The sequence below is a fragment of the Amblyraja radiata genome, chromosome 30 (assembly GCF_010909765.2).
Source record: "Amblyraja radiata isolate CabotCenter1 chromosome 30, sAmbRad1.1.pri, whole genome shotgun sequence".
Lineage (NCBI taxonomy): Eukaryota > Metazoa > Chordata > Chondrichthyes > Rajiformes > Rajidae > Amblyraja > Amblyraja radiata.
In genome coordinates this window covers 19,305,488-19,322,787 of record NC_045985.1, presented here as the reverse complement: position 1 = coordinate 19,322,787, position 17,300 = coordinate 19,305,488, and the positions used below count along the sequence as shown (strand labels likewise).

The window sequence follows — 17,300 nt, the reverse complement described above, 5'->3', positions numbered from 1 at the left end:
TGAATACTTTTTGGAATATGTTGAGTAGGGGATTTTCATTCTGTTAAAATTCAATTCTAAACCTCATTATATTGCACAATATATATGCATCAGATGTTATTAGTTTCCATTCTTTTAAAAAGAATTGTAACCTACCCCCAATTTGTAAGTAGGACACATCTGATATGTTTCTTTCAGAACCAGAACCACCTACCTCAGGGTTTACCGATATCACTTTTTGTACCTTGCCCCTTTTGGGAATACCATGTCCTCCACGTCCTGGGGTTTTATTCAGTTCTCCTTCGGTATGGATATTGCCTTCTAGCTGTGCTACCAAATATCGGTGGCTTCATCATCCCGATGGTTATTGATTCTTCGTTGAGAACCTTCAGTTTTTTGGCAAGCACCACTCCAAAGGATAAGTGTGGCAATTATATATTAGATGGCTTACAAAGCCCTGCAAACTTAGGATGCACGTTAGGTCTTATCAGGAGGAGGAGCCATCTCAGGAGGAGGAGCCATCTCGGTGAACGGCTGCTAGCAGCAGCCGTCCGTCTTAAATTCGTTTTTTTTTTTGGTTTTTGGTGAGTCCTGTTTTTTTGTTTGTAGGGGATATGGTCTTTTGGTGTGGGGGGGTAGGTGTTACTTTATTTGTGGGTCCCTACCTGGTCGGTGTGGCAGCCTTTTTTCCGGGCTGCCCGTCGACCCGTCGGCGTGGCCTACCAGCGGGCTTGGAGCGCCGTTTCTTGGCGGGAACCACCCAGCACCTCGGCCTGCGTGGCGGCACTGCGTTGGGGCGCTGGAGCGGAGCGGGCGATGCCTTGCCTGGGTCGCCGCGCTGGAGCTCTGGCGAGCTGGACCGCCGTGAGCAACATCTCCGGGCTGCGGGTTTGCGGAGCGGAGAGGCGGCGTGCGGAGAGACGGCGTGCGTAGAGGCGGCAAGGAGGCAGTGAGGAGAGCGGGCGCCGACTTTATCATCTGGAGCCTAGGAGCGCCAAACCGGCGCGGCCTTGTCGGCTTCGGCAGCCGCGGGCTCCAACCAGGAAGCGGCCGTTCCAAGTGGCCCAGCCGCCGAAAGGACTCTCCCGACGCCGGGGCAAGACCACCCGGTGAGAACGGCCAGGGACATCGGGCCTCCGTAGAGGCAATTGCGGTGGCCCCAATAGGCCTGACTTTGGGGTGAACATGGGGTGGGGACTGGACATTGTGCCTTCCTCCACAGTACTATCCACTGTGGGGGGATGATTTTTTTTTGTGTCTAACTGTAGTCTTGTAGGTCTGTGTCCAAGATGGCTGCCGTGAAGGGAGAGTGGACGCTGGCACGAATTGGTTGCCGCTGCTCTCTCTTCACACTGTGTTTTTGATTTTCTGTTTTTGGATTGAATTCTGTTTTTAATTTGTGTCTCTGTGATGTCTTTAATTACTTGTTATATTCCGATTATATGTTTCTATTCCGATTACTATGTAAGGTGTCCTTGAGATTTTGTATGAAAGGCGCCCATTAAATATAAAATTTATTATTATTATTATTATCACAGACTTACTCCAAAATGTGCATTACACATCATTCCCATCACATCCTGTTGTGACATTGACACATTTCCTTCTTCCAGATCTCTGGCAAATGCCTTAATGCTTGACCCCATTAATTTTAATACCCGCTGTAATCTCATTTCTTGAGCTCTTACTGCAGTGCCCATATAATTCCACACTTCTTTGTTAACAGCTGGAACTCCTAACCGAGCACAGTTCTGCGGGATTTTATATTTGTTCACAATTTCATCCATCGTTGGTCTTCCAACTGATGGGAAAGCAGGTAATTTATACTCTCTGCTATCTCCTCTGATCGAGGTTGTCCCTGTTTCTGGGACTAGAGAACTTTTGGGCCAGCCCTGGCAATTTTCTTTTTTGCATTGGCTCTGGTCCTCAACTGATTCGTTATCAGAGTATTCTGGATATTCCTCCTCATAATGGGTTTCACCTGGATTTCCATATCGGGTATTACATGCGATGGCTCTATGATAGGCCTACGCTTTTTTGTCCCTCTTTGGGGGTACATCAAGCTCTTCCATTGAACTGTATATTGGCAGCCCATTTTTGGGTGCTGCTCCATATTCTCGGTCTCCTGTAGACCAACGTCTGTGTAGTATCTTTCAGACGTTTCTGGTGCTGCCTCCGTGTCAGGCCAGCCCTTTTTTCCTCTTTGAGGTACATCAGGTACATACAGTTTCTTTTAGAAACTTACAAAATTCTTAAGGGATTGGACAGGATAGATGCAGGAAGATTATTCCCGATGTTGGGGAAGTCCAGAACTAGGGGTCACAGTTTAAGGATAAGGGGGAAGTCTTTTAGGACCGAGATGAGAAAATCATTTTTTACACAGAGAGTGGTGAATCTGTGGAATTCTTTGCCACAGAAGGTAGTTGAGGCCAGTTCATTGGCTATATTTAAGAGGGAGTTAGATGTGGCCCTTGTGGCTAAAGGGATCAGGGGGTATGGAGAGAAGGCAGGGATGGGATACTGAGTTGGATGATCAGCCATGATCATATTGAATGACGGTGCAGGCTCGAAGGGCCGAATGGCCTACTCATGTACCTATTTTCTATGTTTCCATCAAGCTCTTGCATTGAGTTGTATATTGGCAGCCCACTTTTGGGTGCTGCTCCATATTCTGGGTCTCCTGTAGACCAACACCTGTATTGTCTTTCAGACATTTCTGGTGCTGCCTCCCTGTCAGGTCAGCCCATATATTCATCTTTATCATCAGGCATTTCGGTCGCTGGCTCAAATCTGGGCCAACGTTTCCCAGAACCTCTTCTGGGTGTTCCATGCGGTTGCTCTTTAAGCCCGCGTCTTTAATACTCCTAGTGTTTGTTTTACCCATGAGGAATTCCAGTTTATAAATTCTATAGTTCAGACTCCTCTGAGTCTTCCAGGCCTGTTATTTCTTTATGGCCTTGCTCCCTATGGGAGTTTCAACGGGACTTTTCCCCTCCCGTGTAAAATAGTTATTTCTTTACAATCGACGTTTTAGTCGGGTGCCCGCTACTCTCAGACACGTTGTCTTATTGAGTGCTTACTGCGGTGCGCTTACTATTCTTCCTCCCACCTTTCTCCATACATAAGACTTGCCTGTGTCTCTGCACATAGTCTCCGGAGAAAAGCAGCCTGAAAGTAAAAGTAGAAAATACTTACATTCAGGTTTTCATTCACTCATCGCTTGGAGGTTCCACACCTCCTACCGTGGTCGCAGCGCAATGCGTCTGACGAGATGACGCGCATTCGCCTGAACGGCCTTCTTCACGTAGTCACTCACGTGACTCTGAAGTAAAATTGACTATCCCTCAATACAGCAACATTGTTCTTGATGTTGCTGTACTGAGGGATAGCCAAGTCTATCTTTCTTGGCTATCAACCTCACCCTCGGCCTCCAAGATGCAGGTACATTTTCGTGCCTTATTTTTGGGTAAAAAATAGCGTCATCATTGCCGGGAAAAACAGTATTTTAAAAACATAAAGCTCAAAGAAATCTACCGACCACATTATTTGTACACGAACTCTTCTTCTCTCTTTGTTTCTCAAGATACTCTTAAGATAATGACAATCCTTGTTTGGAAAAACCTGCCAAGAAACTTGCGGTGCATGCGCAGTACGGCAGTCCACGCTGCAAAGGCAGAATTTCAGCTGCCTTCAGCTCTCCCTGTCTTTGCGGCTTGAAGCAGCGTCGATGGCACGTGGGCTGCACAGACTTTCCCGTGTTAGATGTACAGCGGATGAAAGGCACGGAGAATTATGCCTCCCTGAGAGATCGATCTGTTAGGTCGGCATAGAAACATAGAAACATAGAAAGTAGGTGCGAGAGTAGACCACCAGGTCCGTCGAGCCCGCACCGCCATTCGCTCATGGCTGAACACTAAACAGACACACTTACCCACAAACAGTAGACACAAGACACAGAACACAAGACACTACCCTCCCCTTTATACCGCTATCACCCCTCTCCACCCCAAGAACCGCGTGATCTCCTGGGGGAGGCAAAAAACCGGATAAAAACCCAGGTCCAATTCGGGAAAAAAATCCGGGAAATTCCTCTCCGACCACAATCCAGGCGATCGACACTTGTCCAGGAGATCACTCAGGTCTTACTATACTAACCATACCTAGGTCCATATCCCTGCCCTCTCCCCGTAGCCCCTTATCCCTTTGGCAGCTAAAAAACCATCTATTTTAGTCTTAAATATATTTAAAGTTTCTGCTTCCACTGCTCCCTGGGGCAGTGAATTCCATAAATTAACCACCCTCTGGGTGAAGAAGTTCTTCCTCATCTCAGTTTTAAAAGAGCCCCCCCTTATTCTGCAACTATGTCCCCTAGTTCTAGTTTCTAGTTTCTCCCGTGCCTTTGCTATTTATATTTAATAATGACCATTTTATCATTTTAGTCAGGGTAGGCAGTGGATTATTTCCGCGGTGTGTACAGAGGGGAGGACGCGGTGACTGTGTGGACGAGCTTGTTTATTCACTGGGTGTACAGGCTGGCGGCGAAGACGATGTCTCGCTTGATCAGCTGCGACGCCTGCTCCATCTTGGCGTGCAGCGTGGGGTCGCCGATGATGCGGGCGGCGCTGCGCACGTCCCGGCACGTCTCGTTCAGCCGCTGGATACAGCGCACGATGATCCCCTCCTGCACGTCCGTCAGCCGCGTGATCTGGGCAAACGGCTGCCGCGGGGAGAGAGAGGGGGGAGTGGAGAGGTGAGGGGGAGAGATGAGGGGAGTGGACAGGTGAGGGGGAGAGATGAGGGGAGTGGACAGGTGAGGGAGAGAGATGAGGGGAGTGGGGAGGTGAGGGGGAACGGGGAGTGAGAGGGAATGGGAGAGGGGAGAGGGATGGAGAGGGGGGAGAGTGATGGAGAGGGATGGAGAGGGGAGAGAGATGGAGAGGGGGAGAGGGATGGAGAGGGATGGAGAGGGGGAGAGAGATGGAGAGGGGGGGAGAGATGGAGAGGGGGAGAGGGGGGAGAGGGATGGAGACGGGGAGAGGGATGGAGACGGGAGAGGGATGGAGACGGGAGAGAGATGGAGAGGGGGGAGAGATGGAGAGGGGGGAGAGATGGAGAGGGGGGAGAGATGGAGAGGGGAAGAGAGAGATGGAGAGGGGGGAGAGATGGAGAGGGAGGAGAAAGGGAATGGGGGAGGGGCGAGGAGAGGGAGAGAGAGGAGAAAAGGGGAGGGGGAGGGGGGAGAGAGTGGAAAGAACATAGGTGGGAGAGGAAGAGAGTGGAGAGGGGGAAGAGAGTGGAGAGGGGGAAGAGAGGAGGGGGGAAAAGAGGGGGAGAGAGAGGGGAGAAGGAGAGAGAGAGGGGGAAGAGAGGAGAGGGGGAAGAGAGTGGAGAGGGGGAAGAGAAGAGAGGGGGAAGAGAAGAGAGGGGGGGAAGAGAAGAGGTGTGAGAGTCCCCCATTCAAACGCTCGGCCCATCCACCCCCTCACTAGCCATCTGTCTCCCGGGAAAACCGGGTCTGTCTCCCACATTTCCCGATCCCTCTGGTCGCGTAGCACAAACTCCCCCACCCTTCTCCCCCCACCGGAGGACTGCAAACACAGCTCTCTCCCCCTCTCCCCCAAGATCTTCCCAGAGAGGTGAAAAGAACAGAAAAGAAAAAGAGCTCTTTCCGCTCTCTCTCCCCTCTCCTTCCCCAGAACTCTCCAACAGGGGAGAAACCCTCTCACCACTCCCCCCTACTCCCACTCGCTCTCCCCCCTCACCTCCCCTCTCTGTGTTCCCTCCATCCCCTCCTCCTCTCTATCTCCCCGCCCCCCACCTCCCCCCCCCGCCACTCACCATGCCGCGGGCCCACTCATACACCACATGCACCAGGCCGAACCGCAGCTGCTCCACGTAATCCTCGCCCGTGTCCCGCACCCCGCAGTCCCGCTGCAGCGCCGTCACCCGCTCGGCCACCGCCCGGATCCGCTCCACGCCCTGTCCACACGGGGTAGACACGGTGGGTCAGCCCCCGGGGAGAAAACACCACCCCCCACATACTCCACCCCCCCGTCCACACACACTGCCCCCCCCCCCCTCCAGCCACACTCTCCCCGCCAACACCCCCCCACACATACCACCCCACACACACTCCTCCCCACACACACTCCCCCCCGCACACTCTCCCCACACACAACCCCCACACACACCCCCCGCACACACTCTCCCAACACACACCCCCCACACACACACCCACCGCCCACACACACTCCCTCCCCGCCCACACCCCCCCACAACCCAAGGTACTACAAACACCCCAAAACAAACCCACACCCCGCGACACACACTACACCCACACACAACACCCCACAAAACTCCTCCCCCCACCACACAACACACCACACACCCCCCCCCCCACACACACACCCCCCCACACACTCCTCCCCCCACGCACTCACAACGCAGACCCCCTCATACACACACCCCCCACACACACTCCCCCCGCCCCCCACGCTCCAGAGCAGTGAAGAAAGCGAATGGCATGTTGGCCTTCATAACAAGAGGAATTGAATACAGGAGCAGAGAGGTCCTTCTGCAACTGTACAGGGCCCTAGTGAGACCACACCTGGAGTATTGTGTGCTGTTTTGGTCCCCTAATTTAAGGAAGGACATTCTTGCTATTGAGGGAGTGCAGAGTAGGTTTACAAGGTTAATTCCCGGGATGGCGGGACTGTCATATGCTGAGAGAATGGAGCGGCTGGGCTTGTACGCTCTGGAGTTCAGAACGATGAGAGGGGATCTCATTGAAACATATAAGATTGTTAAGGGTTTGGACACGCTAGAGGCAGGGTTCCCTGGCACAGAGTGGCTGTAGCTGGATTCTCTCTCTCTCTCTGTGCTCCCCTCTCTCTCCCTCTCTCCCTCCCGCTCTCCCCCCGTCTCTGACCTGCTGCAGCGTTGCACTGAGCTGCGGCTGCAGCTGGCTCTTCTGCGGGAAGACCATGCAGGACAGCAGGGCCACGATCTCCTCGGGCTGCAGCTCCGTCAGAACGTTCTCCAGCACCATCTCCGTCACCAGCAGCTCGTGGCTGCTGATCTCACAGGCCACTCGGCCCTTCAGCTGCACCGCACTGCTGCTATCCACATAGTGCAGACGCTTCAGAACCTGGGGGGCGGGGAGAGAGAGGAGGGGGGAGGGAGAGGAGGGAAGAGGAGATGGAGGGGGGAGGAGAGGGAGATAGGGGGAGAGAGAGGGGGAGAAAGGGGGGAGGGACAGGGAGAGGAGGAGAGGGAGGAGGAGGAGATGGAGGGGGAGAGAGGGTGAGAGGGGGAGGGAGAGGGAGAGAGGGACTGGGGGGAAAGGAAAAGAGGGGGAAGGAGAGGAGGGTGGGAGACGAGAGCGGAAGACGGGGCGGGAGAAAGAGGGGGGGAGAGAGCGGGGAGAGAGAGTGAGGGGAGAGAGGGGGAAAGAGGAGGGGAGCGCGAAAGGGGGGGAGAGAGAGTGAGAGTGGGGGAGAGAGGAAGGAGAGAGAGGGGGAAGAGGAGGGGAGAGAGAAAGGGGGATAGCGGGAGTGGGGGAAGAGAGGGAGAGGGGGGAGAGAGAGAGGAGGGGGGAGGAGGAGAGAGAGCAAGACGCAGTGAAGTGATACGAAGGGTTCCAATCTCACTCACTCCCCTCACCCCTCAACCCCCTCCTCTCTGCTCCCCCAAACTCCCCCCCCCCACTCACTCCTGCCCCCCCACTCCCGTCGAACCCAGCCCTTCCCCTCCCTCTACCCCCTCCCACGGTGGCGCAGCGGTAGAATTGCTGCCTCACAGCGCTGTGGATCCGGGTTCAATCCTGACTACGGGTGCTGTCTGTACGGAGTTCGCACGTTCTCCCCGTGACCTGCGTGGGTTTTCACTCGCACCCTCCCCTCCCCGACTCTCCTCTCTCCCTCTGTCTCCCCGTTCTATACAAAACCCAGCACTCCTACTACGATGCCCTCCCTCACGGCTCACCACCGTCTCTAACATCCATCTCTCTTCTCCATCTACCTGTCCCCCCTACACTCCACCCTTACCCCCCCCTCTCCAGTCCTCCTCTCACCCTAATGATCTCCTCTCCTCCTCTCCCCCATCTCCCCCCTCCCTCTCCCGTCCCCTCCTCTCTCCCCCCCATCCCCCACCCCTCTCTCCCTCCCCCCCTCACCTGGATGCGCTGCTGGTACTCTGGCAGTAACAGGAGGCTCTGGTCTGACACCAGGTAACACAGTCGCTCCAGCTCATCCTTGATCACCATCCGCTCGTGTATCCGTGTGTACTGCGGGGGGAGAGAGAGAGAGGGGGGTTAGATAATAGGTTAGATAGTAGGCCATTTGACCCTTCGAGCCAGCACCGCCATTCAATGTGATCATGGCTGATCATCCACAATCAGTACCCCTGTTCCTGCCTTCTCCCCATATCCCCTGACTCCGATATCTTTAAGAGCCCTATCTAGCTCTCTCTTGAAAGCATCCAGAGAACCGGCCTCCACCGCCCTCTGAGGCAGAGAATTCCACAGACTCACAACTCTCTGTGAGAAAAAGTGTTTCCTCGTCTCCGCTCTAAATGGCTGACCTCTTATTCTTGAACTGTGGCCCCTGGTTCTGGACTCCCCCAACATCGGGAACATGTTTCCTGCCTCTAGCGTGTCGAATCCCTTAATAATCTTATATGTTTCAATGAGAATTCCCTCTCATCCTTCTAAATTCCTGAGTGTACAAGCCCAGCTGCTCCACTCTCTCAGCGTATGACAGTCCCGCCATCCCGGGAATTAACCTGGTGAACCTACGCTGCACTCTCTCAATAGCAAGAATGTCCTTCCTCAAATTTTGTGTGTGTGTGTGTGTGTGTGGAGTGGGGGGGGGGGGAAGGAGAGATGGGTCGCTGTGCGAGGGGAGAGAGATTACCGTGTGGGGGAGAGAGGGGGTGAGGGGGAGAGGGTGAGGGAGGTGAGGGGGTTGGGGTGTGGGTTCCCACCTCACTGAAGAAGCGGGGGCTATGTACACTCTGATTCATTGTGCGGGGATTGGGGTGAGGGAAGAGGGGTTGGGGGGGTGTGGGGGAGAGATGGGTCTGTGTGGGGGTGAGGGGGAGATGTGGGGAGTGGGGAGGAGGGGAGTGGGGAAGGGGAGAAGGGGAGTGGGGAGGGAATTGGGGGGGTGAGGAGGTGTGGGCGGGGTGAGGGGATTGGGTGTGGGGGTTGGGGACACCTCGCTGGAGAAGCGGGGGCTACGTACACACTGTGTCGCTGTACGGGTGATTGGGGCGATTGGGTGTGGGGGAGAGATGGGTCTGTGCGGCGGAGAGAGGGGGTGAGAGGGAGGTGAGGGAAGGAGGGGAGGAGGGGGGGGAGATTGGGGGTGTGTGGATTGGGTGCGTGAGGTGGTGTGGGGGTGGGGATTGGGAGGGTGAGGGGGTGTGGGAGGAATGAGGGGATTGGGGGGGTGTGGGTTGGGGGTTGGGGACACCCAACTCGCTGGAGGAGCGGGGGCTATGTACACACTGTGTCACTGTGCGGGGGATCGGGGTGAGGGGAGAGGGGTTGGGGGGGTGAGGGGCGTGTGGGGGAGAGATGGGTCTGTGCGGAGGAGAGAGGGGCTGAGGAGGGGAGGGGAGGGGATTGGGGTGAGGGGACACCCACCTCGCTGGAGAAGCGGGGGCTATGTACACACTTGTAGCTGCTCAGGGCCTCCCCGAGCCGGCGAGCTCGGCTGTAAACCTCCACCAGCTCCAGGTCTCGGAGCTGCAACTCGCTGACGGGGTCGAGGCTGGCCACCCCGCCCGGGCTGCCCTCCGCCAACCTCACCAGTTCCTGCGTGGCTGCCGTCACCGACGCGCCCGGGGCATCGCTCCTGGGGGGAGAGAGAGAGAGAGAGCGGGGTGAGACCCCCACCCACTGGAGCTGACCCAGCAAAACACCCACCCAACCGCCCACCCACTCTCCCACCCACCCACCCACTCACCCAACCGCCCACCCACTCTCCCACCCACCCACTCACACCCCCCACACACACACCCAACCACTCACACACCCCACACACCCACCCACCCACCCACTCACTCACTCATCCACCCACTCACTCACTCTCCCACTCACCCACTCTCCCACCCACCCACCCACTCACTCTCCCACCCACTCACTCGCCCACCCACTCTCCCACCCACCCACCCACTCACCCACCCACTCACCCACTCACCCACCCACTCACCCACTCACTCTCCCACCCACCCACTCACTGACCCACCCACCCACACACTCACCCACCCACTCACCCACTCACCCACCCACTCACCCACTCACTCTCCCACCCACCCACTCACTGACCCACCCACCCACTCACTGACCCACCCACCCACACACTCACTCACCCACTCTCCCACCCACCCACTCGCTCATTCACCCACCCACTCACTCTCCCACCCGCCCACCCACTCACTCACTGACCCACCCACCCACACTCACTCACCCACTCACTCATTCACCCACTCACTCACCCACTCACTCACTCACCCACTCACCCACCCACTCACTCACCCACTCATCCAAACCAACTCACCCACCCACTGAGTCACCCACAGGTGTGTGGCTGGGTGGCGCGTGGGTGGGTGAGCGGGTGTGTGGGGCGTGGGTGGATGGGTGGGTGTGTGGGTCAGTGGGTGGGTGGGTGGGTGGGTTAGTGGGTAGTGGGTGCGGGGGTTGGCTGACAGGGCTGGGTACCTGAAGCGTGGGATCTGCCGCTTCTTGAAGTCGTCGATGATCTTGTCGGCGTTGATCCGGAGAGTCTTGACCGTCACGCTGCCGATGTCCGCTGGGGTCAGCTTCACCACCGCGTGGCCGCAGGGCCCTGGGGTCACAGGTCAAGAATGGCCGGGGTCACAGGTCAGCAACGGCCGGGGGTCACAGGTCAGCAGCAACGGCCAAAGCTCACAGGTCAGGAACGGCCGGAGGTCACAGGTCAGCAATGGCCAGGGGTTACTGGTCAGCAGCACGCCGGGGGTCACAGGGAAGCAGGCCGGGGTCACAGGTCAATGGTCAACGGCGGCCACCCCCCACTGACCCATTCACACATGATCGCACAGCCATGCCGACCCCCTCCCTCTCCCCGAACCCCCTCCCCACAAGCCCGACTGAATGTAATACCCCTCCGAAGAGGAGAGGGGTGGAGAGGGCAGGGGAGGGGCGGGGAGGGAAGTAGAGGGGGGGTGAGGGGATGAGAGGGTGAGAGGGGGGAGAGAGAGGGGGGGGCGGGGAGGGAAGTATAGGAGTGGTTGAGAGGGGACGAGACGGTGAGAGGGGAGAGGGAAGAGAGGAAAGGAGAAGAGGGGGAGAGGGAAGTAGAGGAGGGGGGAGAGAGGAGAGGAGAGTGTGGAGGGGGAGAGAGGAGAGGGGGAAGAGGGGGAGAGTGGGGGAGAGGAGGAAATAGGGTGAGAGGGGGAGAAGAGGGGAGAGGAGTGGAGAGGAGTGGAGAGGAGGGTGGGGGGGAGAGAGAGAGGGAGGGGAGAGAGGGTTGGGGGGGGAAGTAGAGGAGGACGTGAGAGGGGACGAGATTGTAGAGGGAGAGAGAGGGGGGAGGAAAGGGTAGAGAGGGGAGAGGAGAGACGGGAGGAGAGGGGGAGGGAGAGAGGAGAAGGGAGGAGAGGGGAGAGAAAAGAGGGAGAGAGGGGAGTGGAGAGGGCGATAGTAAGGGGGGTGAGGATGGATGAGGATGAGGGTGAGGATGAGGGTGGGGTGGGTGAGGGTCGGAATGGGGTGAGGGGGGGGTGAGGGTGAGGGGGGGGCGGCCCACATGCCGCGTGCCAGACACTCACCCTCTGGCAGGAAGAGCTTGTTGGTCAGCAGCTGTTCGGGGGTGGGGGCTGTGGGTTCTTCCTCCAGCGTCCCCCCATCGTCCTCCCCCTCATCGGCCCCCCGCCGGGCCTCACACAGCACCAGCGCGGTGAAGGTGCGTCCACCAGAGTCCGTGGAGACCTGCGGTGAGAGGGGGCAGAGTGAGGGTGGAGGGGGGGGGGTGGGGAGAGGCACCGTGTCCGATAACCTGACCAGCAGTGTACCGCATGGCTCGGTACTGGGACCAGCAGTGACTAGTGGGGTACCGCAAGGCTGGGTGCTGGGACCAGCAGTGACTAGTGGGGTACCGCAAGGCTGGGTGCTGGGACCAGCAGTGACTAGTGGGGTACCGCAAGGCTCGGTGCTGGGACCAGCAGTGACTAGTGGGGTACCGCAAGGCTCGGTGCTGGGACCGCTGCTATTTACAATATACAATAATGAAGGGATTAAAAGTAACATCAGCATATTTGCAGATGACACAAAGCTGGGTGGCAGTGTGAACTGTGAAGAGGATACTATGCGAATGCAGGGTGACTTGGACAGGTTGGGTGAGTGGGCAGGTGCATGGCAGGTGCAGATTAATGTGAGGTTATCCACTTTGGTAGCAAAAACAGGAAGGCAGATTATTATCCGAATGGTGTGAAGTTGGGAAAAGGGGAAGTACAACAGGATATGGGGATCCTTGTTCATCAGTCAATGAAAGTAAGCATGCAAGTACAGCAGGCAGTGAAGAAAGCGAATGGCATGTTGGCCTTCGTAACAAGAGGAGTTAAATATAAGAGCAAAGAGGTCCTTCTGCAGTTGTACAGGGCCCTGGTGAGACCACACCTGGAGTATTGTGTGCAGTTTTGGTCTCCAAATTTGAGGAAGGATATTCTTGCTATTCAGGGAGCGCAGTTTAGGTTCACCAGGTTAATTCCCGGGATGGCGGGACTGTACCACATGCTGATAGAATGGAGCGGTTGGGTTTCTACACTCTGGAGTTTAGAAGAATGAGAGAGGATCTTATTGACATATAGGATTATTAATGATAGGGGATTAAATATAGGATTAAACATATCGGATTATTAACGGATTGGAAACGCTACAGGCAGGAAACACGTTCCCGATGTTGGGTGAGTCCAGAACCAGGGGCCACACAGTTTAAGAATAAGGGGTAGTCCATTTAGAACGGAGATGAGGAAAAACTTTTCCACCCAGAGAGTTGTGATTCTGTAGAATGGGAAGGGGAATTAAAGTGTTTAGCAGCCGGGAGATTAGGTTGGTTAGGCGGGCTGAGCGAAGGTGTTGAGTGAAACGATCGCCCAGTCTGCGTTTGGTCTCGCCGATGTATAAGAGTCCACATCTTGAACAGTGGATACAGTAGATGAGGTTGGAGGAGGTGCAGGTGAACCTCTGTAGGCATATCTTGAGGAGATTTCACAGTGGAGCATACGAAATGTACCTTCTTTGTACCATCCTTCTAAACACCAGCGTAGGCACAAAATGTTGGAGCAACTCAGCGGGTCAGGCAGCATCTCTAGAGAGAAGGAATGGGTGACGTTTCGGGTCGAGACCCTCCTTCAGACTCGAAACCTCACCCATTCCTTCTCTCCAGAGACGCTGCCTGTTCGGCTGAGTTACTCCAGCATTTTGTGTCTGTCTTCGGTGTAAACCAGCATCTGCAGTTCCTTCCAATCCTGCACTTTCTGTCCTGGGCCTCCTCCACTGTCAGAGTGAGGCCCAGCGCAAATTGGAAGAGCAGCACCTCATATTTCACTTGGGCAGCTTACACCCCAGCGGTATGAACATTGACTTCGCTAACTTCAAGTAACCCTTGCTTTCCCTCTCTCTCCATCCCCTCCCCATTCCCAGTTCTCCCACCAGTCTTACTGTCTCCGACTACATTCTATCTCTGTCCCGCCCCCTCCCCTGACATCAGTGTGAAGAAGGGTCTCGACCCGAAACGTCGCCCATTCATTCTCTCCAGAGATGTTGCCTGTCCCGGTGAGTTACTCCAACATTTTGTGCCTAAGCTGGTGTTTAGAAGGATGAGTGGGCACCTCGTTGAAACGTACTGAACCTCGACATCCTGGGACAGTTTGGATTTTCAGTTTTATGAACTGCAGAGAATTGTGGACGCAGCCCAGAGCATCACCCACGAACCGACCTCCCTTCTATCGACTCCATCTACACCTCACGCTGCCTCGGCAAGACCAGTAGCATCAAGGACCAGTCTCACCCCGCTCACTCTCTCCTGGGTGGGGTAGTGAGTGGGTGAGTGAGAGGGTGAGTGAGTGAGTGGGTGAGTGAGTGAATCCTCCAGAATCTTGTGTCGACAGACGGATTGTGTCGTTGCGTCCTATACAGTCAACATCTGATCCATTACGCTCAGCCTCCCCACCCGTCCCACCCCCCCCCCCCCTCCCCTCCCCCACACCTACCTGCAGGATAACCCCCAGAGCATTATTGTGCTGCCGGTTCTTCACCACCACCACTCGGCCCGCCGACAAAGCCTTCAGCACACTGGTCGACTCCATGATCATCTTCTGCGGGGTCAACGGGACGGAGTTTGTACGTTCTCCCCGTGACCGGCGTGGGTTTTCTCCGAGAACTTTGGTTTCCTCCCACACTCCAAAGACGCTGTCGTCCACTGGGCCCGCGGTCGGGTCGAGTGGCCGCTGCCGCCGGAACGTTCCCCAGCTCCGAGTTCTGGTCGCCGCTGTCCCAGCTCCAAGGCCAGGTCGCCGCTGCCGCTGCTCCAGCTCCGATGCCGTGTGGCCGCTGCTGCTGCTAGGGGTGGTGGTGGCAAATACGATAGCGGCGTTTAAAAGGCTTTTAGATAGGCACATGGATATAAGTTGCTATAAGTGGGGCAGAGAGGGAAAAATACATCAGCTATGATCGGATATCAAATAGCTTACTATTTGATCGATTACTCCAGCTTTTTGTGTCTTTCTTTGATTTAAATCATCGCCTGCCGTTCTTTCCTACACATATCTTGATCTTGTTTTAACTCGTGGGAGATGTCATGCATTGTGTGAAACGTCATACCAATTGTTACACTTTATTGACTACAGGACATGACCAACTTTTCTCTAACTTACCAATCAATGTTGTTTTTAAAAATCTGGACCAATAAAAGAGTCTATCTGTCTCCCTAGTCGAAGCACACAGTAGGAATAATTTAGTTTTGTTCGTGGTCACGAGTACGGAGGAACAGTGAACACTTTTTGTTGTGTGCTACCCAGTCAGCGGAAAGACAATACATGATTACACTCGAGCCGTCCACAGTGTACAGATATATGATAAGGGAATGGTACACACAATTGCTGGGGAAACTCAGCGGGTGCAGCAGCATCTATGGAGCGAAGGAAATAGGCGACGTTTCGGGCCGAAACCCTTCTTCAGACTATGATAAGGGAATAACGTTCGTGCAAGGTTAATCTAATAAATTCCGTAAAAACAATAGTCCGAGGGTCACCAATGAGGTGGGTAGTAGTTCAGCACTGCTCACTGGTTGTGGTATGATGCTTCAGTTTCTTGATAACAACTGGGAAGAAACCATCCATGAAACTTGAGGTGTGCGTTTCCATATTTCTATACCGTTTGCACGATGGGAGACGGGAGAGGGGAGAAGAGGGGAGAGGGGAGAAATCCTTATACTCTAATGGGCAATTTGGAGAGTCCACTTATCCTACAAAATACATAGGATGTGGAAGGACATGTAGCACCGAGAGGAAACCCACGCGGTCACATAGAGATTAGCTGATCTTGCCATCGCGTTTGGCATGGACATTGCGGCACGGACATTGTGTTCCAGTGTTAAGTTCCAAGTTCTAAGTACAGGACATTATCACAACGTTCAATAAATATTGAGACAAGTACATGGATATGACATACCTTGAGGAGGATAACCTCTTCAAAGTAGGCATCTCTCCCCCCCTTGCCTCCATCCAAGGACCCAAGCAGTCTTTCCAGGTGAGGCAGAGGTTCACCTGCACCTCCTCCAACCACATCTATTGCATCCGCTGCTCTAGGTGTCAGCTGCTCTACATCGGTGAGACCAAGCGCAGGCTTGGCGATCGCTTCGCCCAACACCTCTGCTCGGTCCGCAATAACCGACCTGATCTCCCGTTGGCTCAGCACTTCAACTCCCCCACCCATTCCCAATCCGACCTTTCTGGCCTGGGCTTCCTCCATGGCCATGGTGAGGACCACCGTAAATTGGAGGAGCAGCACCTCATATTTCGCTTGGGCAGTTTAGACCCCAGCGGCATGAACATTGACTTCTCCAATTTCAGGTGGCCCTTACTTTCTCCTCCGCTTCTCAGCTCTCCCTCAGCACTGGCTCCACTTCTTCCTTTCTTCTCCCCCCACCATCCTCACATCCGTCCGAAACGTTGCCTATTTCCTTCGCTCCATAGATGCTGCCTCACCCGCTGAGTTGCACCTGCATTTTGGATATGACATGTTTGGAGGGATATGGGTCAAATGCAGGCAGGTGGGATTAGCGTAGATGGAGCATGGTGGCCAGTGTGAGCAGGTTTGGCTGAAGGGTACCCCTCAGGTTCCTCGTGAATCTTTTCCCCTCACCTTAACACCTATGCACAGACCAGCGCAGGGGGATGTGAGCAGGGCGATCATCTGCGTTCTGAACCTGCTCTGGGTGAGCGCGAACACACAGGTGTTTGTGCAGGAACCGAGGCACTTCAGCAGCATCGCGACTTGCACGGCCGCGTACAGCGAGCGGGTGCCGCGGAACATCACCGTCTCGCTCACCCCGACCCAGGCGTGGATCACCGTGATGGGAAGCGCCACGAAGCTCCCGGAGACGGCGAACAGCAGGGCGACCGACGCCCTCCAGCTCCTGACCTCGGGGTCGTCGTCCCCGCCCACCTGGCGAGGGCCCTTCAAGGCCAGCCGGGCAGCACGCCAGAAATAAACCAGACCCAGGTCGTGGCATGCACTGATGCCAAGTAGGGATTCAGAGTTGGGCTGGACAATGTAGAACATAAGGTTTTTTGTTTGTTCATTGACAGTGCATTTCAGACCAGCTTTTTCCAGAGGGTGAAGGACCTCCCCCCTGTAGGCATGCAGGGTGGAGGAGTCATTTTTCATCAGTTCAGTGTTCCTGATCTTGTTGAACTCTCTGAGTGACATTACATTGACCGAAGCAGTTCTGCTCTCAGCTTGCGGTCGCTCATTCCTCCCACAATCTTGTCATATACGAATTCATTAGTTAATTCACCGAAACGGCTTCGTGTAGCCATGTGTCGCAGGTCATTGATAAATCGTTCGACAGGTTCGGCTACCTGTTGCTGTCGGGCGAGGAAATGTGTTCTCTCGAGGATGCGGTTCGAGGGCAGGTCGCATGGCTCTCTGAACTTTCTGAGTAGGACCGTCGGATTGTCGATAGTTTCTGCTGGCACCAGGACCTGACCTTTAGCGTCGAGGAGTGCCGGAGCGAACTTGAAGTTGCCTGCACGGATCATTGCTTCCGGCCCCG

General features: G+C 55.3%; 1 protein-coding gene across 1 annotated transcript; it reads right to left on the bottom strand.

Annotated features, from left to right (window-relative positions):
- Nucleotides 1-4,474: 4,474 nt before the first annotated feature.
- Nucleotides 4,475-16,954, bottom strand: LOC116990017 (helicase SKI2W-like). Its single transcript, XM_033047541.1, has 9 exons — nt 16,408-16,954; nt 14,236-14,372; nt 11,794-11,953; nt 10,703-10,829; nt 9,626-9,836; nt 8,153-8,263; nt 6,908-7,126; nt 5,818-5,958; nt 4,475-4,696 (listed from the first exon to the last, which is right to left on the bottom strand). The coding sequence occupies exons 1-9, from the start codon at nt 16,952-16,954 to the stop codon at nt 4,496-4,498; spliced, it is 1,854 nt and encodes a 617-aa protein (XP_032903432.1). The 3' UTR covers nt 4,475-4,495.
- Between the last annotated feature and the right edge of the window lie 346 nt (nt 16,955-17,300).